The following is a 27497-nucleotide window of genomic DNA, read 5'->3' on the forward strand; positions in this document are numbered from 1 at the left end:
CTAATCCTTGAATGTTTGGAAATTACAGACAAATTCCACCAATGAGTTAATAGGAAGTTACTGGTGATTATATGTTTTAATGATTTTACATGGTTTTTATAATGTGCTTTAAATATTTTTAATTTTGTTTTCTTATCATTGTGGCATTGAATTGTGCCAGTATGAGCCACCTTGAGTTGCCTTTGGGCTGAGAAAGGAGACACAGAAATGCAGTAAATAATAAATAAATAAATGTTATGAAAGATGCGTGCTTTTGTCATATCATCATCATCATCATCATCACCATCATCATCATCATCACTATCACCATCTTAGATTTATTTGTATATAACAACACAGCACACATGCATATTAGATCCAAGTGTCTGGGATTCAGGCTCTTCCCAAGGGTTTAGAATTATTATTAATATTACTGAATGCAATTTTCCTGCTTCTTGGCAAGGGGTTGGACTGAATGGCCCATGAGGTCTCTTCCAACTCTATGATCCTATTATTATGTTTATGATTATGTTTATTTATAACCTGCTTTTTCTCTCCACGAAGGAGAATCTTCTTGCCTATGTGGTTTGCTTGGGACTATTTGCATACACATATGCAATCCCAAGGCTTTAAAAAGTAGACCCCTCCTTGAACTACTTTTGAATACACGCAAAAGCTCTTTTAGTTTTATCACACATTCAAAAGTGATATATAGTATGTTATTTATGTTTTTAGCAGCATCTAGGGCCCGAAGATCAACTGGGGAGTCCCTGCTCATTGTACCCCAAATATCGCAATAGCGGTTGGTGGGTACAAGAGACAGGGCCTTTTCTGTGGTGGCCCCTCAACTGTGGAACTCCCTCCCAAGCGAAATCAGATTTGGTTCATTCCTCCTGACCTTTCGGAAACAAGTGAAGTCCTGGCTATGGGATCAGGCCTTTGCAGATTAGGCTGACCTGCTGGCGTGATGGCTTTTATGGAACTGACTGCCCCTTGGATGATAACTTAAACCAGCGACTGTTGACTCTTGAATGTTTTATACTGTTTTTATACTGTTTTATATTGTTTTATTGTTATATTGTATTTAAACTGCATATTTATGTTTTTGGTTGTGGGCACCATTGGGTACCGTTTTGTTAACCGCCCTGAGTCTCTCTGCAGAGGTCATGACAGGACGGTATACAAATCTATATAAATAAAAATGTAATGTTTGTTTGTGGGATTAACATAACTCAAAAACCACTGGACGAATTGCTGCCAAATTTGGCTACAAGACATCTACTAACCCAAGGAGTGACCATCACTCAAAAATTGATTTTGTCATTTAGGAGTTGTAGTTGCTGGGATTTATAGTTAACTACAATCCAAGAGCATTCTGAACTCCACCAATGATGGAAGTGAAACAAACTTGGCACACAGGACTCCCATGACCAACAGAAAATATGAGAAGGGTTTGATGTGCATTGACCTTGAATTTTGGACTTGCAGTTCACCTACATCCAGAGAGCACTGTGGACTCAAACAATGATGGATCTGGACCAAACTTGGCACGAATACTCCATATGCCCAAATATAAACACAGATGGAGTTCGGGGGAAACAGACCTTGACATTTGGAAGTTGTAGTTACTGGGATTTATAGTTCACCTACAATCAAAGAGCATTCTGAGCCCCACAAAAGAGAGAATTGGGGAAAACTTCCCACACAGAACCCCTAATAACCAACAGAAAATACTTAAGGCCATCCAGTCCAACTCCCTTCACCAAGGCAAGAAAACGTAATCAAAGCCTTCCTGACAAAGAGCCATCCAGCCATAGATTATATATATATATATATATATATATATATATATATATATGATTTACACACACAGATATAGTATCATAAATTTGAAAGGGACCCCTCAAGAGGACAATTATGTGTTGCATGTTCTAGAGTAGGCAAACCAGACACTCTCCACATCAACACTGACAAAAGAAACAACAAAAAATACTGTTTACCCACAAGCATAAAGAAATTACATATATTAGAAACCAACACTTTCTCGTTGCTTTATTTTCGAGATTACCAGACTAGGCCATAGCAACACATGGCAGGGGATGGCTAGTGTCTGAAATAAAGATGCATTTGCAAGCTACAATAATTTGGGTTGCACTTTTCAACCGATTTCACTTTCTGACAGCGCTCAAGGAGCTTCTTCTGTAGGGCTGAAAACAAGTGAAGCTGCAATCCTGTAATTACCTGAAACTATATCCCAAAGAAGGCACTTATGGTTATTTCTGATAAAACATTAACAAGATTGTGTTGTAAATGACCCATCACAGCAAAATGTAAAACAAAAGTGGAAGTATTCATACCAGTATTTGGAGGATTACGTTTGTGCATATGGTTGGCACATTATTTATTGGATTGTATATTTTTAGAAGCAGTAGGTGTATCTAACTACATTTGTACAGATCACCTTATGAACTAATTAGTAATATATTTAGAATAGAAACACAATGCACAATTAATACATGGCGCTCACTACCACAAGACGAGATGGTGGCTACTAGCCAATTAGTCTTTCAAAGAGATTTAAACAACTGCTTGAACAACAGCATTCAGCAAATTGTTAAATGGAACACCTAGGCTGAGAAGCAGTATCCATCTTAAGAGCTTAGAAATTACATTTTTAAAACTATTTTTCCTCAATTTCCCCCAACTGGCAAGGAATTCAAGGGATTTTGGGAGTCACAGCGAAAAGGACTAACTTTTCCAGACTCTGTTCTAAACACCTGTTGCTTGGAGCCAAATAGTAGGGAAGGGCTGGTGTTTTCAGGTCCTGCTTGTAGCTTCCCAGCAAACACAGAACCTGAAGAGTGACTTTTTGGATTACAACTGTCAGATTCTTCCAGCATCCTGACTGGGAGATTCTGGCAGCTGTAATCCAAAAGAGTTGACATTTCCACACTGCACAGAAGCAACTGGTTTGCTGTTGTAGGAAACAGGATCCTAAACTAGGGGCCCATTCATACTATATGATTCTGGTGCTACGATTCCACTTTAAGTGCTGTGACTGCATTCTATGGAATCCTGAGAGCTGTAATTTGGCAAAGGCCTCTAACCGAGAACTCTAAGTAGCAGGTTAAAGCAAGCAAAGTTTATTGGTTAGTCCACTGACCATATCAACAGTAAAGGCAAAAACAGAAAGTACGCAAATAGAAAATAATCACTATCCTAAGACTCCTGCAATAGTGAATTAACATACGTTAGAACTTGATTAAGTTAAAAGTTAAAAGTAATTAAAAATATCATCATTAAAATGCCACTTTTGCAGAAGCATACGAGAAGCTCGGCCTGTTATTAAACATAGAGAAAACCAAAGTCCTCTTTCAGCAGTCACTGGCCAATCCCTCTCCAATGCCAGAAATACAGCTTAATGGTGTAACATTAGAAAATGTTGACCATTTCCGCTACCTTGGCAGCCACCTCTCCGCAAAAGTCAACATTGACACTGAAATTCAACACTGCCTGAGCTCTGCGAGTGCAGCATTTTTCCAAATGAAGCACAGAGTGTTTGAGAACCGGGTCATCTGTAGGGATACCAAGGTACTTGTTTATAAAGCTATTGTCCCCCCAACCCTGCTATACGCTTGCGAGACGTGGACAGTCTGCAAACGTCACATGCAACTCCTAGAACGATTCCATCAGCGTTGCCTCCGAAAAATACTGCAAATCTCTTGGGAAGACATGTGAACAAATGTCAGCATACTGGAAGAAGCAAAGACCACTAACATTGAAGCGATGGTCCTCCGCCATCAACTCCATGTTGTCCGGATGCCCGACCACCGTCTCCCAAAGCAATTGCTCTATTGCAAACTGAAGAAGGGAAAACAGAATGTTAGAGGACAGGAAAAGAAATTTAAAGATGGGCTCAAAGCCAACTTAAAAAACTCAGGAATAGACACTGAGAACTGGGAAGCCCTGGCCCTTGAGCACTCCAGTTGGAGGTCAGCTGTGACCAGCAGTGCTGCAGAATTTGAAGAGGCATGAATGGAGGACAAAAGAGAGAAATGTGCCAAGAAAAAGGCGCGTCAAGGCAGTGGGTCCTTAGGTGACTGTGGAGCCCTATTCTTGATCTGCATCTTCTCCCGCAGTGAGGGCATTGGTCTCCAGGTAGAAGGTGGTCCCGATCGGGGGTTAGCTTGACACGCTTTCCTCTTGGCACGTTTCTCTCTTTTGCCTTCCATTCATGCCTCTTCAAATTCTACAGCACTGCTTGTCACAGCTGACCTCTAACTGGAGGGCCAGGGCTTCGCAATTCTCAGTGTCTATGCCAGAGTTTTTAAGGTTGGTTTTGAGCCCATCTTTAAATCTCTTTTCCTCCAACATTCCATTTTCTGTTCTTGAGTTCGGAGTAGAGCAACTGCTTTGGGAGATGGTGGTCAGACATCCGGACAACGTGGCCGGTCCAGCGAAGTTAATGGCAGAGGACCATCGCTTCAGTGCTGGTGGCTTTTGCTTCTTTTGGCACACTGACATTTGTCCGCTTGTCTTCCCAAGACATTTGCAGGATTTTTCGGAGGCAGCGCTGATGGAATCGTTCTAGGAGTTGCATGTGGCATCTGTAGACAATCCACATATCTCAGGCGCATAGCAGGGTTGGGAGGACAATAACATGATGAGGGGGGCTGCGTGTGGTGATAAAGCTTCTGGTGATACACCTTTTCCCCAGGATAATGCTTCCAAGAGTGAATTTCCCTTCCTTGGAGTAGACTTCTCTCACTTCCTATTGTCTCACACCTATGTGCAACTATGCGTCATTTGCAAGTTGGATGTTTGTAACTCAGGACTGCCTGTATATGGACATCAGGAAGGGTTAGAAGAAAAATAAGCTGCAATACTTTCCCCTGATAGCTTTGCCTTTCACAGCCACAAAAGCAATGCAAGTCAAATTGGTGATCTGCAAATTAATGACTGTCCTTGAACTATTAGCTGCTGATTTTCAACAAATTTCCAGGGAACAAAGAAAACAGTTATAGTCAATGGGCAGAAACATGGCTTGCTTCCTGGCATACTGCTAAGAAAAGAATCCTGGATCCTCACCATCAGCTTTAAAAACATTGCATTAAAGCAGATGCAACAGAAATCTCTATGGGAAAACACTTGAATTGCAAATAGAGGTTCCCAGGATCAATGCTTGGCAGCTCCATTTGAAAGCATCAATTAGCAAAAAAAAAAAAAAAAAAAAAAAAAAAAACTGTGGGGAGCCACTTGCAGTCAGAGCTTTGAAATATTGTTCTTATGTAGTTACAATGCCCAGAATCTCACAGCCAAATCCATGGTCATACTGGCTGCGGGGATCCTGAGTAATATAGTCCCCAAAAGTCATTTTCCACACTGTGGTCTGAGTAACCTCTACTGAAGTGTTTCTAATGTTGCGACCCCTTAACACAGTTCCACATGTTGTGGTGAACCCCAACCATAACATTATTTTCGTTGCTACTTCATAACTGTCATTTTGCGACTGATATGAATTGTAATGCAAATATCTGATATGCAGGAAGTATTTTCATTCACTGGATCAAACTGAGCACAAATAACCAATACACCCACATTTGAATACTGATGGGGTTTGGGGGGTGGCTGATTTTGTCATTTGGGAGTTGTAGTTGCTGGTATTTATAGTTCACCTACAATCAAGAGCATTCTGAGAACTCCACCAACGATGGAATTGAACCGCACTTGGCGCACAGAACTCCCATGACCAACAGAAAATACTGGGAAGGTTTGGTGGTCATTGACCTTGAGTTTTGGAGTTGTAGTTCACCTACATCCAGAGAGCACTGAAGACTCAAACAATGGTGGTTCTGAACCAAACTTGGCATGAACACTCAATATGCCCAAATGTGAACAACTGGTGGAGTTTGGGGAAAACAGACCTTGACATTTTGGAGTTGTAGTTGCTGGGATTTATAGTTCGTCTACAATCCAAGTACATTCTGAACCCCAACGAGAGAATTGGGTCAAACTTTCCACAGAGAACCCCCATGACCAACAGAAAATACTGTGTTTTCTAATGGTCTTTGTCGACCCCTCTGACATGCCCTCGTGACACGCCCCCCAAAGAGGTCCTGACCCCCAGGTTGACAAACAGTGCTCTACTGGATCGGATGCAACACTGGTCTATTAATGTCCTATTAAAATGGCTTCTTGCGCAAGCTGAAATGATGCTTTCCTTTAAGTTCTTTGAATGCACAGACCAGCCCTTTGTTTTTGAACTTCAAGTAATGAAAGGTCTAGGATAGCCCCAGTTGAAGGTGTGTCCATCCTAATAATATAACCACATTTCACTGCATGTCAAGCCTTATGCTTAGAGTACTAAGCTTTGCAAGTTCTGGAAATTAATATATATTCTTGGAATTGCTGCCATTGTATGTATGAGAATTGGATTTCCACAGAAAGGAAGAAACTATGATTTATATATTTATGGAAAGTCCAGGATGCGGAAAATAACTGTCTGTTAAAGCTAAGTGTGAATGTTTCAACATGCAAGAATGTTTATCTCTCTTAAAATCAGGCATTGGCTGTTACATTTAAAAACACAAAGTGAGTCAAAAATTATTAAATTACAGGATGTAAAACTGGCCTTGCATCCTGACCAGACTTTAATATCCGCCTAACTTACAGGGGAAAAGTTAGCAGACATCACTCTTTGCCAGAATGGAGATTAAAAGTGTTGTTATAATTTTATGTGACTTGTTTTATACTTTTGCATTGTTTCCACCTCTTGCATGTTATATGTGCACCCTGGAGTGCCTTGTAAGCCACCCCGAGTCCCTTTGGGGAGGTGGTGGCAGGATATAACTAAGTTTTATTATTTATTATTGTAGGAAAACTTCATCCAAATCCCATTATTTCTGATTCCTGTTCATTTTATGGAATTTGAAATCCTTCCAGCTAGCTCCGGGAACCCTTGTAACCATTTAAAAGATATATAAAAATTTCTGTATCTCCATTGTAAAATAATAAAATACCAGCCACAAAACACTAAAGTATCTATAACAAAAACATGAAGCAGATGTTAAAGCAACAGTTGAAACCGACCTTAATTTAAAACGAATCTGCAGATCTTCTGAAGGACAGGTGCAAGTTGGCGAGAAAAGTTGGCTAAAGAGATGGAATACCATCAAGAAGTCTCCAACTCCATGTGGATTCTCAATACTCTTCAGAATATAGTGGTTCCTTGTAGGATCACCACTTATCACCTTAAGGCACAATAATGATGTAAACCACCACCACCTCCTGAGTAAAATGTATAATATCACAAAGGACTACCACCTCACCCACCTCATAGGAAACCTGCTACAAAACAGGAGCTTTTTTGTTGAGTTCCAGGGCCAGAGAAGCAGATGGAGGAAACAGAAGAACAGCCTGCCTCAGGGGAGCGTGCTTGCTCCATCCATGTTCAACATTTACACAAATGACCAGCCACTGCCAGAAGGGACAGTTTCATCTATGCTGATGATCGTGCTATTACCGCTCAAGCAGGGAGCTTTGAGATGGTTGAACAGAAGCTCTCCGAAGCTCTAGGTACTCTTACTGCCTATTACAGGGAAAACTAGCTGGTCTCTAATCCATCTAAAATACAGACATGTGCTTTTCACCTTAAGAACAGACAAGCATCCCGAGCTCTGAGGATTACCCGGGAAGGAATCCCACTGGAGCATTGCCGCTCACCCAGATACCTGGGAGTCACTCTGGACTGTGCTCTGATCTACAAGAGCATGGTCCAGAAGCACTGCCTGAATATCAAGCAAAAAGTTGGTGCTAGAAACAATATCATATGAAAGCTGACTGGCACAACCCGGGGATCACAACCAGACACAGTGAAGACATCTGCCCTTGCTCTATGATACTCTGCTGCTGAGTATGAATGCCCAGTGTGGAACACATTTCACCACGCTAAAACAGTAGATGTGGCTCTTAATGAGACATGTTGAATTATCACGGGGTGTCTACGCCCTACACCACTGGAGAAATTACACTGGAGAAATTACTTCCATCGGGAAGTAGCAGCCAATAGTGAAAGGACCAAGGCAGTGACATCTCCAGCCCACCCCCTGTTTGGGTATCAGCCAGCACATCAATGACTTAAGTCAAGAAATAGTTTTCTAAGATCTAGAGAGACACTCGTTGGAACACTTCAGCAAGCCAGAGTCCAAAAGTGGCAGGCTCAAACCCAGAACCTCAATCAATAGCTGATACCAAATAAGAGACTCCCCCCTGGGCACACAGAAAACTGGGTGACTTGGAAGGCGCTGAACAGACTGCGCTCTGGCACCACAAGATGCAGAGCCAATCTTAAGAAATGGGGCTACAAAGTGGAATCCACGACATGCGAGTGTGGAGAAGAGCAAACTACAGACCACCTGCTGCAATGCAACCTGAACCCTGCTACATGCACAATGGAGGACCTTCTTATAGTAACACCAGAGGCACTCCAAGTGGCCAGCTACTGGTCAAAGGACATTTAATCAACTACCAAGCTTGCAAACTTTGCATTTTGTTTGTTTGTTTGTTTGTTTGTTTGTTTGTTAAAAATGCAATACATCTCTTTGGTTTGCTCCTGACACAATAAATAAATAAAATAAATAACAATAATGATGAAGATGACAGAGGGAGGCACTCATTTAAATACTCTTAATTCAAAAGAGGCAACCGTGACCCTAGCACTACAACTTCAACAATCCCACACCATTGACTGTGCTGGCCAAGGCTAATGGAAGTTATAGCCCTCACCAACCAAAAGACCTAGAGCAGTGGTTCTCAACCTATGGGTTCCCAATACTCCACATGCCCAAATATGAATACAGGTGGAGTTTGGGGGAAATAAACCTTGCCATTTGGGAGTTGTATTTGCTGGGATTTATAGTTCACCTACACTCAAAGAGCATTCTGAACCCCACCAATGATAGAATTGGACTAAACTTTCCACACAGAACCCCCATGACCAACATAAAATACTGTGTTTTCTGATGGTCTTTGGTTACCCTTCTGACACCCCCTCAGGACTCCCCCCAGGTTGAGAAATGCTGCCTTAAGGCCATCCAGTCCAACTCCCTTCACCATGGCAAGAAAACGTAACCAAAGCCCTCCTGACAAAGGGCCATCCAGCCATAGATATAGATAGATAGACACATATATGTATATGACAGATATAGTATCATAGATTTGAAAGGAACCCCTAAAGAAGGACAATTCTATGTTCCATGTTCCATGTTCCAGAGTAGGCAAACCGGACAATCTCTAGATCAACAATGACAATGAAACAATAAGAAGTTTACCCACAAACATAAAGACATTACATATATTAGAAACCAACACTTTCTCATTACTTTATTTTCCAGATCACCAGACTGGGCCACAGCAACGCATGGCAGGGGACGGCTAGTAGCAAATAAAGTGGAATCCTAGTGCTATAATGGTAGAGTGTAAAAGGGAGCTTTGAAAGGAGCCACCAGACATAATTCAGCAATGCCCCTAACAGTAATTCTCAGCCTTTGTCCCTGATATGTTTTGCCCACAAAATGTGTCGGGCTCATTCTCCAACAAAGAGCTACTGCCAATCAATATAGACCAGTCATCCCCAGCCTGGCACTTTCCTGACGCACTGGTATGACTGGACATAGAGGGAACTGTAATGTGATAAATGTCATAAGGTTGGAGAAGACTGGTGTAAGAAACACTCAGACTAGTTGGCCTAATGGTTTCGCTTATAAGGAGGCCCCCACTAGGCTTGACTCTCTGACCCACCACTCAGCACCCAGTACTTTCCAGCCTTCGCTTTCTTGATCTCAAGGAACTTGACAACCCTTCTGTAATGTTCCTTTAAGACAATTCTGTTGACAAAAAATGCAGAGAATCCGCTTGATCTGCATAGCGTGCCCTTTGTGTGGTGATTAACAAGCTCAAATGAACATTATTTTGAAAAGCGCATTTTTGCTACCCTGTTTCCTTGTACGGGTGAGATCCAGGGCCCTCCTACTCTACAAAACTGTAACACTAATAATACAATATAATACTAATAATAATAATAAATATTATAATTATATATTTTATATTACATGTCATATTACTAATAATATTACAATTTAATGGTGTAGTACAATATAGTAATATATAATACTGATATTGTACTATGCTAATAATTTAATATATTGTATGTATATATATCTTGTAAGCCGCTCTGAGTACCCTTCGAGGTGAGAAGGGCGGCATAGAAATGTTGTTAATTAATTAATTAATTAATTAATACTATGAAGTTCAATTAATTGCCATGGCTGCATCCTATGGAATCCTGGGGCTTGCAGTTGGTCAAGGCTCTGGGGGTTTTTGGTTGAGGATTTTCAGTGCTGCTTCCTAATCTGCAAGGTTGGAAATAGGGCAGTTAAAGTGGACTTGTAACACTAATCGTGTAGTATGAAAGCCCCCCTCCCACGCCAATGACTTTTTTTAAAGTGTCAGGAGCAGTTTGAGAAACTGCAAGTCTCTTCTGGTGTGAGAGAATTGGCTGTCTGCAAGGACATTGCCTGGATATTTGATGTTTTACCATTCTTGTGGGAAGCTTCTCTCATGTCCCCCCATGTGGAGCTGGAGCTGACAGAGGGAGCTCAACCCGTTCTCCCCGGATGTGTCCTGCTGGCACAAGGGTTTAACCCAGCATTTCTCAACCTGGGGGTCAGGATCCCTGGGAGGGGGGATCGCAAGGAAGGTGTCAGGGGGATTCCCAAAGACCATCAGAAAACATAGTGTTTTCTGTTGGTCATGGGAGTTCTTTGTGGGAAGTGACCTCACAACCTCTGAGGATGCTTGCCATAGATGCAGGCGAAACGTCAGGAGAGAATGCTTCTAGAACATGGCTATATAGCCCAAAAAACCTACAACCACCCAATAACAGCTTATGTGCAAACTCTCTTGCCACAGATTAATTATGTGTCAAAAAAATCAAAAGCCTACCCTTTTACTTTGAAAAGATAGAGTGTCAAATCTCAATGGACCACCAGGGCAAACAGTTAAATGTCCATCAGCTTCATCATTATTACCATCGTTATATATTTTCATTATTATTTTTATTATTTATGTAATGATTTATTTCACCCTTCTCACCCCCAAAGGGAGACTCAGGGTAGCTTACAAACTATGACAATAATTCAATGCCAGTAAAAGACGGTATTACAGAACTGTAAAAACAAACAAACATATACATATAAATTAAAATAGTCTTTCCAACAATTAAAACTTATCAAAAGTCTAGCACCAACTGAGCTTTGTAAACATTGAACCATTATGTGTTGTTCATTACGTTTATCTGGAGGGAGGGCAAGATGAAGCCATTGCCCCTCCAAATAAGAATTCTCCCTTCCTCCATGATTTTTTCCCTTTGGTCTGCAAATTTCTGGCATTGCAAAGAGGGAGACAATGAAAAGCATTCACACCTAGAACTCTTGTATTTGCTGTGTGGGCATCCCTGTAGTAACTTTGCCTGCCCCTTTTCTTTGCATATCTAAACTGCATTTCTGAATACTCAACAGAAGTTTTAAGTTACTGCAATTCTAGAAACTTGGGGATCACAGAAGAATTTCCTTCGGAGAGGTCAGAAGTCTGTATTTGGCAAGCAATACTCTCATTTTGCACACATCTGTAGCTCTTTGTTTATGTGTGCCTTCAACTCGTTTCTGATTAATGGCGATCCCAAGGCAAAACTATTATGGTGTTTTCTTGGAAAGACGTGGTCAGAAAGGGTTTTCCACTGCAGTTGAGCCCCCTTCCACACAGATGTCTAAAATTCACATTGAACTGAATTATATGGCAGTGTGGACCCAGACTATCCATTTCAAAGCAGATATTGTGGATTATCTGCCTTGATATTTTGGGTTATATGGCTGTGTGGAAAGGCCCTGAGAGAATGTGGCTTGATCTGGGTGCCATGACTGCACAGGATTTGAACCCTAGTCTCCAGCATCCAATACGCAAACCACTTTTCTGTTGTTATTACTGTGTGCCTTCAAGTCCTTTCTGATTGATGGCAGCTCTTCACCTCTATTGAGACACTCGATGGAACACCTCAGCAAGCGAGAGTCCAAAAGTGGCAGGCTCAAACCCAGAACCTCAATCAATGGCTGATACCAAATGAGAGACTCCCCCCTGGGCACACAGAAGACTGGGCGACTTGGAAGGCGCTGAACAGACTGCGCTCTGGCACCACGAGATGCAGAGCCAACCTCAAGAAATGGGGCCACAAAGTGGAATCCACAACATGCGAGTGTGGAGAAGAGCAAACTACTGACCACCTGCTGCAATGCACCCTGAGCCCTGCCACATGCTGCAATGGAGGACCTCCTTGCGGCAACACCAGAAGCACTCCAAGTGACCAGATACTGGTCAAAGGACATTTAATCAACTACTAAACTTGCAAATTTTGTGTTTTGTCTGTTTGTTTGTTTGTTTGCTTTGTTCTGTTAGAAATGTAATACAATTGACTGGTTGCCCTGACACGACAAATAAATAACCTCTATTGATGCATTATTCTTCATTGTCCGGATGCCCGACCACCATCTCCCAAAGCAGTTGCTCTACTCCGAACTCAAGAACAGAAAATTGAATGTTGGTGGGCAAGAAAAGAAATTTAAAGATGGGCTCAAAGCCAACCTTAACAACTCTGGCATAGACACTGAGAACTGGGAAGTCCTAGCCCTTGAGCGTTCTAGCTGGAGGTCAGCTGTGACCAGCAGTGCTACAGAATTTGAAGAGGCACGAATGGAGGGTGAAAGAGAGAAATGTGCCAAGAGGAAGGCGCGTCAAACCAACTCCGACCGAGACCGGCTTCCACCTGGAAACCAATGCCCTCACTGAGGGAGAAGATGCAGGTCAAGAATAGGGCTCCACCGTCACCGACGGACCCACAAGAATTCTGATCCTGGAAGACTATTCTACTCAGCCAACGAGGGATCACATAAGTAAGTAAGTAAGTAAGTACAACACCGAAGACTGAGGGTGCATCTACACTGTAGAATTAATACAGCACTTGAACTGCCGTGACTCAAGGCTACAGAACCCTGGGAGTTGTAGTTTAGTGAGCACTATTTTGCAGAGAAGGCTAAGGACTCTCAAAATCTATAACCTGCCATGATTCTATAACAATGAGCCATGGCAACTAAAGTAGTGTCAATGTTCATTTATTCTACAGTGTAAGGCCACTTCCACACAGCTGTACAAAATCCACATTGAACTGGATTATCTGGCAATGTGGACTCAGATAACCCAGTTCAAAGCAGATATTGTGGATTATCTGACTTGATATTCTGAGTTATATGGCTGTGTGGAAGGGCCCTAAAAAGAACCCAACGACGCCTTCTACACTGCCATATAATCCACATTATCAAAGAAGATAATCCACATTATGTGCTTTAAACTGGATTATATGAGTCTACACTACCATACAATCTAGTTCAAAGCAGATAATTTGGATTTTACATGGCAGTGTAGAAGGGCCGTAAGGGCCCTTCCACACAGCCATGTAACCCAGAATGTCAAGGCGGATAATCCACAGTATCTGCTTTGAACTGAATTATCTGAGTCCACACTACCATATAATCCAGTTCAGTGTGGATTTTATACAGCTGTGTGGAATGGGCAAGAGAAGACAGAATCCCGAAATCCATTACCTTGGGTGCATCACTCTACAGTTTGGCACCACTTTAACTGCCATGGCTGAATGCTATGGTATCTGGGAATTGAAGTTTTACAAGGTCTTTAGCTTTCTATACCAAAGTACTGATCCCTTCCCAAACTACAATTCCTAGCTTTCCATAGCATTGAGCAAATGCTATGGAAAAGGAGTATCAAACTACATTAAGTGGGACAGTATGAACCCAGAGACTTCAGCGTTGCATGCAATGAATAAAGGGATAATGCATAAATGGAGGTGAAGGCATAAATAAATCAGAAAGGACTTGGGAGGCACACACTAAAGCAGTGTTTCTCAACCTTTCTAATGGTTCCTTGTGTTGTGGTGACCCCCAACCATACAATTACTTTCGTAGCTTCTTCATAACTATCATTTTGCTACTGTTATGAATTGTCATGTAAATATCTGATATGCAGAATGCATTTTCAATCACTGAAATTCAGACCAAATTTGGCACAAATACCTGATTTGCCCAAATGCTGGTGGGATTGGGGAGAGGATTGATTTTTGTCATTTGAGAGTTGTAGTTGCTGGGATTTATAGTTCATCTACAATCAAAGAGTACTCTGAACTCCATCAACAATGGAATTGAACCAAACTTAGCACAGAGACCCACAGAAAATACTGGAAGGGTTTGGTGGGCTTTGACCTTGAGTTTGGGAGTTGTAGTTTTCCTACATCCAGATAGAACTTTGGACTCAAACAACAATGGATCTGGACCAAACTTGGCATAAATACTCAACATACTCAAATGTGAACACTGGTAGACTTTGAGGGGAAACAGACCTTGACATCTGGGAGTTGTAGTTGCTGGGATTTATAGTTCACCTTCAATCAAAGAGCATTCCGAACCCCACCAATGGGGCAAACTTCCCACACAGAATCTCTATCACTAACAGAAAATACAGTGTTTTCTGATGGTCTTTGGCGACCCATCTGACACTCCCTCACGACCCCCTACAGGTCCCGACCCCCAGATTGAGAAACACTGAACTAAAGGTTTCATAGCAGTTAAAGCGGTGTCACACCGCATGCCTCCTATAGTGTAGATGCAACCTTTATCTTCAAAACAAGGAGCACCTTTAGCTTTCTATTGTCTTTAGCTTTCTATACCAAAATGCTGGTCCCGCCCCAAACTACAATTCCCCGCATTCCATAACATTGAGCAAATTCAATTACAGGAGTATCAAAATGCATTAATTGGTACAGTATTGAAGTTTTACAAGGTCTTTATCTTTCTGTACCAAAATGCTGGTCCCTCCCCAAACTACAATTCCCAGCATTCCATAACATTGAGCAAATTCAATTACAGGAGTATCATAATTCATTAATTGGAACAGTATTGAAATTTTGCAAGGTGTTTAGTATTCTATACCAAAATGCTGGTCCAGCCCCAAACTACAATTCCCAGCATTCCATAACATTGAGCAAATGCAATTTACAGGAGTATCAAAATGCATTAATTGGTAAAGTATTGAAGTTTTACAAGGTCTTTAGCTTTCTGTACCAAAATGCTGGTCCCTCCCCAAACTACAATTCCCAGCATTCCATAACATTGCGCAAATTCAATTGCAGGAGTATCAAAATCCATTAATTGGGTCAGTATAAACCCTGAGCCTTTAGTGTTGCATGTAATGAACAAAGGGATAATGCATACATGGAGGTGAAGGTCATCATAAATAAATCAGAAAAGACTTGGAGGAACACACACTAAAGCATTCCATAGCAGTGAAAGTGGTGTCACACCACATGCCTTCTATAGTGTAGATGCAAACTTTTTCTTCAAAAGAAGGAGCACCCAACTCCTCCAGCTCAAGACAAACACAGTGCAAAGGCAGCCAAACCTATGAGTGTGAAACTTATCTCTGGAGTATGCTACTATCTCCACACGTCCCTAAACCGAAGCGAAACCAGATAAGGCTTGTTCCCTGTGGATTGCAGCAATACAGATTGTAAGGGCGGGGTTGGCCAAGGCAATTGATTGATTTATTGATTGGGGACCTTGCAAGAGCTTTCTTTCTAGGAAGGAGGCACACTATCTCCAACCAAAGGCATTCATTAACCAAGGCAGAGCCCAGCAGGGTTTTGTTTACTTCTGAACTGCAATCTCAGCCAATCCAATTGGAAAGTGATCTGAGACCCCATTTCTCAAGATTTCCAATCCCCCAGCGGATGGGAACCACTTGCACAACAGCTTTGCTTTCTCTCTCCTGACTCCTGGACTGTTTTGACATGCAGATAGGGAACAAATGTGCTTTGACACCACTTTAGCAACTAGGGCATAATGCAAGGGAATCCTAGGAAGTTGGGGAGTTTTGCAAGGTCTTGACCAGGCATTAGGAAACTTGGGGCCCTCCAGGTGCTTTGGACTTCAACTCCCACCATTCCTAACAGCCTCAGGCCCCTTCTCTTTCCCTCTCAGCCGCTTAAGCTACAAACTACGATTCCCAGCATTCCATAGCATTGAGTAAATGCAATTAAAGGAGTATCAAACTAGATTAATTGGGACAGTACTTAAACTACAAACTACAATTCCCAGAACTCCATAACATTGAGCAAATGCAATGAAAGGAGTATCAAACTAGATTAATTGGGACAGTACTGAAGTTTTACAAGGTCTTTAGCTTTGTGCTGGTCCCTCCCCAAACTACAATTCCCAGCACTCCATAACATTGAGCAAATGCAATTAAAGGAGTATCAAACTAGATCAATTGGGACAGTACTCCATAACATTGAGCAAATGCAATTAAAGGAGTATCAAACTAGATCAATTGGGACAGTACTGAAGTTTTACAAGATCTTTAGCTTTCTATACCAAAATGCTGGCCCCCTCCCCAAACTACAATTCCCAGCACTCCATAACATTGAGCAAATGCAATTAAAGGAGTATCAAATTAGATCAATTGGGACAGTACTTAAGCTACAAACTACAATTCCCAGCACTCCATAACATTGAGCAAATGCAATTAAAGGAGTATCAAACTAGATCAATTGGGACAGTACTTATGCTACAAACTACAATTCCCAGCACTCCATAACACTGAGCAAATGCAATTAAAGGAGTATCAAACTGCATTAATTGGGACAGTATTAAGGTTTTACATGATCTTTAGCTTTCTGTACCAAAGTGCTGGTCCCTCCCCAAACTACAATTCCCAGCACTCCATAACATTGAGCAAATGCAATTAATGGAGTATCAAACTGCATTAATTGGGACAGTATTAAGGTTTTACATGATCTTTAACTTTCTTTACTAAAGTGCTGGTCCCTCCCCAAACTACAATTCCCAGCACTCCATAACATTGGGCAAATGCAATTAAAGGAGTATCAAATTAGGAGTATCAAATTAGTACTTAAGCTACAAACTACAATTCCCAGCACTCCATAACATCGCGCAAATGCAATTAAAGGAGTATCAAACTGCATCAGTTGGGACCTTATTAAAGTTTTACAGGATCTTTAGCTTTCTGTACCAAAGTGCTGGTCCCTCCCCCAAACTACAATTCCCAGCACTCCATAACATTGAGCAAATGCAATTAAAAGAGTATCAAACTGCATTAATTGGGACAGTATTAAAGTTTTACAGGATCTTTAGCTTTGTGTACTAAAGTGCTGGTCCCTCCCCAAACTACAATTCCCAGCACTTCATAACACTGAGCAAATGCAATTAAAGGAGTATCAAACTGCATTAAGCGGCTGTGGGGGGAAAGGAAAGGGCCTGAGGCTGTGAGGAATGATGGGAGTTGAAGTCCAAAGCACCTGCAGGGCTCAAGTTTGCCCATACATGGTCTATATTGAACATACAATGCAATGTAGATCTAGCCAAATTGTCCCTGCCCTCTTTCCACAGTCCTCAAATCTCATTTTTTTGCTTGTGTCTGTTTGTAGGAACCCAAACAATGCAACTTGGACTTACCTTCGGTGGCCCAAACCCTGGGCAGAACCGATCCCAGGAGGAACCCCAAGCCAAGCCAACCGGGGCTGAGAAAGGGCCCCATTGTTTTGTCATGACCAAGCCCGGCTCATCCTTCCAAACTTGGCTGGAGGAGTTCCTTCTTCTTTTCCAAATCCTTTCCTCCGAATCCAGCCCGATCGGTTGGTTTGCCTTTGCAAGAGCTTGCTCGTCCCACTTTCCTTCCCGATCCCAACTTCACAACTCCGACTTTTTGCTTCCCACTTCCGCGAAGGGAAAGGAGAGAAAGAGAGAAGCCACCACCTTCTTTCTCCTCCAACCTTGAGCGTCGGGAACGCGCGCGGCGCGCCCCCGAGGAGGAATCCGGCTCACGCTGCAAAGCCATTCATTCCACTTTGGGACACACTTTGGAAGAGGCCAAGTTGAGCACTGCTTTCACTGCCACGACTCAGGACTCTTCCACACAGCCCTATATCCCAAGGCAAGAAATCCCACAATATCTGAGTGTGCAGGATCTATATCTCAGGATCTCATCCCAGGTTTTCTCTGGCAGTGTGGACTCATATAATCCAGTTTAAAGCAGAAAACCTGGGATCATATCCTGGAATATAGGGCCTGTCTGGAGGGACCCTCAGATAACTATAGGCCAGTGGTTCTCAACCTTCCTAATGCCATGACCCCTTAATCCACTTCCTCATGTTGTGGTGACCCCCAACCATAAAATTAGTTTCATTGCTACTTCATAGCTGTCATTTTGCTGCTGTTATGAATAGTAATGTAAATATCTGATATGCAGGATGTATTTTCATACACTGGACCAAACTTGGCACAAAGACCCAATATACCCAAATTTAAATACTGGTGGGATTGGAGGAGGGTATTGATTTTGCCCTGTGGGAGTTGTAGTTGCAGGGATTTCTAGTTCACCTACAATCAAAGAGCATTCTGAACTCCACCAATGATGGAATTGAACCTATCTTGGTACACAGAACACCCATGACCAAGAGAAAATACTAGAAGAGTTTGGTGGGAATTGAACCTTGAGTTTTGGGAGTTGTAGTTCATCTACATCCAGAGAGCACTGTGGATTCAAACAATGATGGATCTGGGCCAAACTTGGCACGAATTCTCAATATGCCCAAATGTAAACACTAGTGGGGTTTAGGGAAAATAGATTTATATAGTTCACGTATAATCAAAGAGCATTTTGAACCCTGCCAACGACTGAATTGGGCCAAACTTCCCACACAGAACCTCCATGGCCAACAGAAAATACTGTGTTTTCTTGTGGTCTTTGGTGACCCCTCTGACACCCCCTTGTGACCCCTCCAGGGGTCCCAACCCCCAGGTTGAGAAACACTGCTATAGGCCCTTCTGCACAACCTTATATCCCAGAACATCAAGGCAGGAAATCCCACATTATCTGACTGTGGACTCGGATAACCCAGTTATTGTGGGATTTTCTGCCTTTCTATTCTGGGATATAAAGATGTGAAAAAGGGCCCTTAGTTATCTGAGTTATGATCACAGGTTTCCTGTTTATCCCAGACTAGCCGTCCCCTGCCACGCGTTGCTGTGGCCCACATGGGGGTTCTGTGGGAGGTCTGGCCCAATTCTATCGTTGGTGGGGTTCAGAATGCTCTTTGATTGTAGGTGAACTATAAATCCCAGCAACTACAACTCCCGAATGTCAAGATTTTATTTACCCCAAACTCTACCAGAGTTCGCATTCGGACATATTGAGTGTTTGTATAGAGTTTGGTCCAGGTCCATCATTGTTTGAGTCCATAGTGATCTCTGGATGTAGGTGAACTACAACTCCAAAACCAAAGGGCACTGCCCACCAAACCTTTCCAGTATTTTCTGTTGGTCATGGGAGAACTGTGTGCCAAGTTTGGTTCAATTTCATCATTGGTGGGGTTCAGAATGCTCTTTAATTGTAGGTGAACTATCAATCCCAGCAACTACAGCTCCCAAATGACAAAATCATTTTTTTAGTGAAAGACATACATTGGGTTGTTAGGTGTCTTGTGTCCAAATTTGGTGTCAATTCATCCAGTGGTTTTTGAGTTCTGTTAATCCCACAAATGAACATTACATTTTTATTTATATAGATGTAATATTCCTAATAATATTACGATATAGTGGTATGGTGCAATATAGCAATGTTTAATGCTGATATTGTACTGTGCTAATAATATAATATATTGTATGTATATAATATATGCCTTGTAAGCCGCTCTGAGCCCCCTTCGGGGTGAGAAAGGCGGCATATAAAATTTGTAAATAAATAAATATGCTAACACAATTTTTGTTCCTAGGTTATAAATGTAATTTCCTATCATTGGTTCTATCATAAAAACATGGGGAAAGTTTATTAAGTCCTGCAGTACATTTTGCTATAATTTTTCAATGGTATTATATCTTGGTATTATACCTTCTAATATATCACGCCTGCTGGTACCAATATAATAAAATCAAAATCCCGCTGGACACCAGTTTAGAGGATCTTAATTGCTAATTAAGTTTCAACCAATTCAACATAGCTTGTGTCAGCCACAAAACACACATTTGGAGGAGGGCCAATGTGGTCCCAATCTTCAAGAAGGGAAAAAAGGATGACCCAAACAACTACCGTCCGGTCAGCCTCACGTTGATACCAGGCAAGATTCTGGAAAAGATTATTAAGGAAGTGGTCTGCAAACACTTAGAATCAAATGCGGTCATCGCTAATAGTCAACATGGATTTATCAAAAACAAGTCATGCCAGACTAATCTGATCTCTTTTTTCGATAGAGTTACAAGCTGGGTAGATGCGGGGAATGCCGTGGATGTAGCGTACCTGGATTTCAGTAAGGCCTTCGACAAGGTCCCCCATGACCTTCTGGCAAGGAAACTAGTCCAATGTGGGCTAGGCAAAACTACGGTGAGGTGGATCTGTAATTGGTTAAATGGGCGAACCCAGAGGGTGCTCACCAATTCTTCCTCTTCATCCTGGAAAGAAGTGACAAGTGGAGTGCCGCAGGGTTCCGTCCTAGGCCGGGTCCTGTTCAACATCTTTATTAATGACTTAGATGAAGGGCTAGAAGGCAGGATCATCAAGTTTGCAGACGACACCAAATTGGGAGGGATAGCCAATACTCCAGAGGACAGGAGCAGGATTCAAAACGATCTTGACAGATTAGAGAGATGGGCCAAAACTAACAAAATGAAGTTCAACAGGGGCAAATGCAAGATACTCCACTTAGGCAGAAAAAACGAAATGCAAAGATACAGAATGGGGGGTGCCTGGCTTGAGAGCAGTACGTGTGAAAAAGATCTTGGAGTCTTTGTGGACAATAAGTTAAATATGAGCCAACAATGTGATGTGGCGCAAAAAAAAGCCAATGGGATTTTGGCCTGCATCAATAGGAGCATAGTGTCTAGATCAGGGGTCCTCAAACTAAGGCCCGGGGGCCAGATACGGCCCTCAGAGGTTATTTACCCGGCCCTCGCTCAGGATCAAACTAAGTCTGAAATGACTTAAAAGCACACAACAACAACCACAACAGCAACAACCCTATTTCATCAGCCAAAAGCAGGCCCACACTTCCCATTGAAATACTAATAAATTTATATTTGCTAAAATTGTTATTTATTTTAATTATTGTATTGTTTTAAAGTGTTTTTTGCACTACAAATAAGATATATGCAGTATCCATAGGAATTCATTAATGTTTCTTCAAATTATAACTCGGCCCTCCAACAGTTTGAGGGACTGTGACCTGGCCCTCAGTTTAAAAAGTTTGAGGACCCCTGGTCTAGATCTAGGGAAGTCATGCTACCCCTCTATTCCGCTTTGGTTAGACCACACCTGGAATATTGTGTCCAATTCTGGGCACCACAATTCAAGAGAGATATTGACAAGCTGGAATGTGTCCAGAGGAGGGCGACTCAAATGATCAAGGGTCTGGAGAACAAGCCCTATGAGGAGCGGCTTAAGGAGCTGGGCATGTTTAGCCTGAAGAAGAGAAGGTTGAGAGGAGATATGATAGCCATGTATAAATATGTGAGAGGAAGCAACAGGGAGGAGGGAGCAAGCTTGTTTTCTGCTTCCTTGGAAACTAGGACGCGGAACAATGGCTTCAAACTACAAGAGAGGAGATTCCCTCTGAACAAGAGGAAGAACTTCCTGACTGTGAGGGCCGTTCAGCAGTGGAACTCTCTGCCCCGGAGTGTAGTGGAGGCTCCTTCTTTGGAAGCTTTTAAACAGAGGCTGGATGGCCATCTGTCAGGGGTGATTTGAATGCAATATTCCTGCTTCTTGGCAGGGGTTTGGACTGGATGGCCCACGAGGTCTCTTCCAACTCTTTGATTCTATGATTCTATGATTTCTGGAATATAACAACTACTTTCAAGGTAAATACCGCACAATTAAACAGGAAATAACACTTTCAAACCAGGAACAGAATTTTTTTCAAATTTTGTTACATAGTGTAATGAGAAATGAGGAAAACCACAATGAGGATGGATTGAGTCAATCACGGAAGCCAAATCCCTGAGTATGAGGAACCTGAGCAGGGCTATAGGTCACTGAACTCATTGACATCCTGCATCCATAAGGTCAGTATAAGTTGAATCTGACTTGACAATAACTTCGGCTTCAGTTGATTCACTGCTTAAACAAATGTTTCATCTTGGTTACTTCAATCAAGTGGATATACTTGAACATTGCCAAAACATGGGCGTAAGTGGTTTTCCGAGGAACTGAAAGAAGTGGGGAAACATTACTGTTTAGTCAACAAATGTTACCATAGTACTTGTTCGGAACAGGGGTGGAAACATACCAGGTTTCAAGCAGCTGAAACACAAAACATGCCGTTAGCTTTCTTTTCTCTTTATTGGTTTTTATTCAGAATATAATACAATACAGAAAAACATTTCTTCATAATAGATATAAAACTATTACAACATAAATAATTCCAGCACTAATAAAAACATATTGAACACACAACTACTATGACTATTCTATGAAACACACACTCATTGTCAGTTGATTTTTACTCGTTTTCCAACTTTTTTTAGATAACACTATATCAATGTTTCTCAACCTTCCTACTGCCGCAATCCCATAATACAGTTCCTCATGTTGTGATGACCCCCAGCCATAAAATTATTTTCATAGCAAAACTGTAATTTTGCTACTGTTATGAATCATAATGTAATATCTGATATACAGGATGTATTTTCATTCACCGGACCAAATTTGGCACAAATACCTGATTCGCCCAAATTTGAATACTGGTGGGGTTGGGGGAGATTGATTTTGTCATTTGAGATTTGTAGTTTCTGGGATTTATAGTTCACTTACAATCAAAGACCATTATGAACCCCTCCAATGATAGAATTGAACCAAACTTGGCACACAGAACTCCCATGACCAACAGAAAATACTGGAAGGTTTTGGTGGGCACTGACTTTGAGTTTGGGAGTTGTAGTTCACCTACATCCAGAGAGCACTGTGAACCCAAACAATGATAGATCTGGACCAAACTTGGCACAGATATTATTATTATTATTATTATTATTATTATTATTATTATTATTATTATTATCTTTATTTGTTTATAAAGCTAGCATCTCCCGAAGGACTCGATGCGGCTTACAAAGGCCAAGGCCACAATAAAACAACAATATAACAATTACATATAAACCAAAAGCAAATCAAAAACATTAAAGCAATAACAGTAAACAATAAAACAACACACTGCAATACAATAAAAACTAGGCCGGGCAAATGTAATGGGTACAGAATAAAAAGTGCTGAGTATGCTGAGTGATATATAAGGATTTTTGGATAGGTGCAATGTGCAGACAATCTTAATCTCTAATAAAGTGCTTTTGGGACGTGTTGCTGGGGTTTCCTATTCTGGAAAGGCACACTGGAATAGCCAGGTCTTCAAGCTCTTCCTAAAGACTGCTAACGTACGGGGTTGTTTGATGTCCTTGGGGAGGGAGTTCTAGAGTCGGGGGGCTACCACAGAGAAGGCCCTGTCCCTCGTCCCCAGCAGCCGCTCTTGCGACGCAGGTGGGGTCGTGAGCAGGGTCTCTCCGGATGAACGAAGAGAGCGTGCAGGTTCATAGACGGAGATGCGGTCACGCAGGTAGGCACACAATATGCCCAAATGTGGACACCAGTGGAATTTGGGGAAAACAAACCTTGACATTTGGGAGTTGTAGTAGCTGGGATCTATACAATCAAAGAGGCCCTTGAACCCCACCAATGATAGAATTGGGCCAAACTTGACACACTACCTACATGGCCAACACTGAATACTGGTATAGTTGTGGGTGGGCTGTTTTTTATTCTGGGAGTTGTAGTTCACCAACACCAAAAAGGACAGACAGAGAGATCTTTGGCGTTCTCTGCCAAAAAGGGTTCCTAAAACCATATGTCTTTTCGGATTGTCTTTGGCGACAATCTGAACCCCCCTCCCTTGCAACCCCCCCCCCCCGGGTCCTCACCCCCAGATTGAGAAACAATGCACTATATGGATATGCTTCTAATTTTAATAACACTCCTCTAATTCAAATGTCCAATAGCTGAAGTTTGCCCCCATCTTTGCTGTAGAAAAATAATAAATGTAACTCTCATTCTTTCTTAAAGCTGATTACAGATTTCTCCTTAATCATCAATGTTAGTTTTAAACTTCATTATATGGCAGTGTAGATGAGGGCAGGATCACAAATCTTCGCCAGCCATTCTTCTTGTGTTGAGAAGGTGGGTTCTTTACATGCGGCCCCCAAGTTAGAAAGTTTGCCCATGCCTGGTGTAGATGAACATCCAGCACTCCCCAACAAATAATATTCATGCAGATAGCTTTCAACTGTATAGATCAAAATGGTGTCCCAACCAATCAGTTTTGGCCATGTATTTATGTATTTGTATCTTGCTTTCCCAAGGGCAAGATGGATGGATGGTATCCTTGAAGTGACTGGCTTGGCTTTGAAGGAGCTGGGGGTGGCGACGGCCAACAGGGAGCTCTGGCGTGGACTGGTCCATGAGGTCACAAAGAGTCGGAAGTGACTGAACGAATAAACAACAACAACAACAAAACATCAAATCCCGTTTTTCTCCTGAAATGGGACTCCAAGCAGCAAACAACATGCAGACAAAAAATATTACTTAACCATAAAAATAACTATAATCAACAAACATATCAATTTACCTTATATATGAATACACTCAGCCCTCCACATTTGCTGAGTTCAGGGGTGAGGGACCCCCCAAAAAGTGGGACAACAACATTAATTTAAACCCTTTTCAAAAGTCTGAAAGAACACTTCTCTAGGAAACAGTAGGTCCTCCAGTGCTATTCTATAGTCAACTTCCTAAGCTGCTGAGTCGTAGTGGAGGACGTAGAAACCCCTAGAGAGAACATTTCAATCAAATCCACAAAAGTCAAATGTGGGGACTGTACTCTGGGTTGCATCCTATTCCATTTCATGGGATTTACTTCCTTGTGAGTATGTAACACTGCCGTATGAATAACAAGATGATCCTTTACAATGTATTATGTAAGATTTAAGTTCTGTTGAGCTTCATCCTCTTTAAAGTTAAGTGGATATAGCACTGAAGCTTAAACCAATTAAAATAAGCATGTCTATCTACATACAAACACACACACACACAGTTTAATTGGTTTATGCTTCAGTCTGCCCTGTGTGAGCATGTATAAAACAGTATAATTGGTTTAGACTTACATTTTGTATATCCTTGCATGCAGTACAAAAAAGTAAGAATAATGTAGTGGTTTGACTGCTGGAGTTGAACTCTCAAAGGTTGGGTTTGAATTCTTTCTCAGCTATAGAAATCCACTGGATGACCTTAGGCAATTCACACTCTCTCAGCCACAGAGGAAGGCTATGGGAAACCACCTACGAACATATCTTGCCAATAAACCCTTCAGAGAGGATCACAACAAATCTGGAACGTAAAAATAACAACCGCAAGCTTTATGGAAACTCGGGGTAGGAAAATATTAATACGATAATCAATATTCTGCTTCAGACCTTACTGCTATTGGCAATATTAATTCTACAATATAGTAACACATAAACACCTATAGTGGGGAGCATAGCTACCTTCCAAGCAGTTGACCCGGGTTCGATTCCCGGCCAATGCAAAAGCTGACTTTGTGGAGCCCCCGGTGGCACAGTGGGTTAAAGCACTGAGCTGCTGAGCTTGTTGATCGAAAGGTCGCAGGTTCGATTCCGGGGAGCGGCGTGAGCTTCCGCTGTCAGCCCTAGCTTCTGCCAACCTAGCAGTTCAAAAAACATGCAAATGTGAGTAGATCAATAGGTACCACTCCGGCGGGAAGGTAACGGCACTCCATGCAGTCATGCCGGCCACATGACCTTGGAGGTGTCCACGGACAATGCTGGCTCTTCGGCTTAGAAATGGAGATGAGCACCACACCCCAGAGTCAGACATGACTGGACTTAATGTCAGGGGACTACCTTTACCTTAAACACCTATATTCCATTTTGGAGGATCCCATCTACTTTAGATGTTTTATATTTTAAAATATTTTTGGACTGTTTTTACCTGTCTGTTGAGATGGTCAGAGGATCCTATTATCTCAGGCTCCAGTCCGGTGAAAAAAGAAGAAAGGGGCTTTTTGCTATAATTAATATAGCCAACACAAATAATTCCTCCTGGATTAAAGAATCAAAATAGCTTCTTCCTCTATTTGTTATTATTCATTTATTTATTGCATTTATATACTCAAAGTGGTTCACAACATAATCAATGGCAAAATTCAATACCCCACATGTATAAAACAACACATGTCAAATTGACAACATATGACAATAGACTGAAACCATTAAACTATAAAACTATAACAATAATCACAGAGAGAACATAAAACCTTTTAACCTTGCATGAATCCCAGGCTGTCTTTAGCTATTTCCATATTTCTGTCATTCACCGAATAACAAAGTCTTAAAGCACAGTCTGGCTTTAGGCCGAGACAGCCTTGGTCGCCTTAGTGGATGATCTGCGCCGGGAGCTCGACAGGGGGAGTGTGTCCCTGTTGGTGCTGCTTGACCTCTCAGCGGCCTTCGATACCGTCGACCACGGTATCCTTCTGGGACGCCTCGCAGGGATGGGTCTTGGAGGTACTGTTTTGCAGTGGCTCCGGTCATTCCTGGAGGGTCGATCTCAGAAGGTGTTGTTGGGGGACACCTGTTCAACCCCACAACCATTGTCTTGTGGGGTTCCTCAGGGCTCAATATTGTCTCCCATGTTGTTTAACATCTACATGAAGCCGCTGGGGGAGATCATCCGGAGTTTCGGGGTACGGTGTCATCTGTACGCGGATGATGTCCAACTCTGTCACTCCTTCCCACCTGCTACTAAGGAGGCTGTCCAGGTCCTGAACCGGTGCCTGGCCGCTGTGACGGTCTGGATGAGGGCGAACAAATTGAAATTGAATCCAGACAAGACAGAGGTACTCCTGGTCAGTCGCAAGGCCGAACAGGGCATAGGGTTACAGCCTGTGTTGGATGGGGCCGCACTCCCCCTGAAGATGCAGGTTCGCAGCTTGGGTGTGACCCTGGACTCATTGCTGAGCCTAGAACCCCAGGTTTCGGCGGTGACCAGGGGAGCATTTGCACAGCTAAAGCTTGTGCGCCAGCTGCGCCCATACCTTGGGAAGTCTGACTTGGCCACGGTAGTCCACGCTCTGGTTACATCCCGTTTAGACTACTGCAACGCTCTCTACGTGGGGTTGCCTTTGAAGACAGCTCGGAAGCTCCAACTAGTCCAACGCTCGGCAGCCATGATTTTAACAGGAGCGGAGCGCAGGGAGCATACAACCCCCCTGTTGC

At 42.2% G+C, this 27497-nt stretch overlaps 1 protein-coding gene across 1 annotated transcript in view; it reads right to left on the minus strand.

Moving 5' to 3' along the window:
* ERBB2 (erb-b2 receptor tyrosine kinase 2) overlaps positions 1–17962 on the minus strand; it is a 108047-nt gene extending 90085 nt beyond the window's left edge. Inside the window, exon 1 of the mRNA XM_060781069.2 lies at positions 17628–17962. Within this exon, the coding sequence (XP_060637052.2) occupies positions 17628–17709 (82 nt within the window). The 5' untranslated portion in view covers positions 17710–17962. The remainder of the gene's footprint in view (positions 1–17627) is intronic.
* Between the last annotated feature and the right edge of the window lie 9535 nt (positions 17963–27497).

This window comes from Anolis sagrei, chromosome 6, assembly GCF_037176765.1.
Source record: "Anolis sagrei isolate rAnoSag1 chromosome 6, rAnoSag1.mat, whole genome shotgun sequence".
Taxonomy (NCBI): Eukaryota; Metazoa; Chordata; class Lepidosauria; order Squamata; family Dactyloidae; genus Anolis; species Anolis sagrei.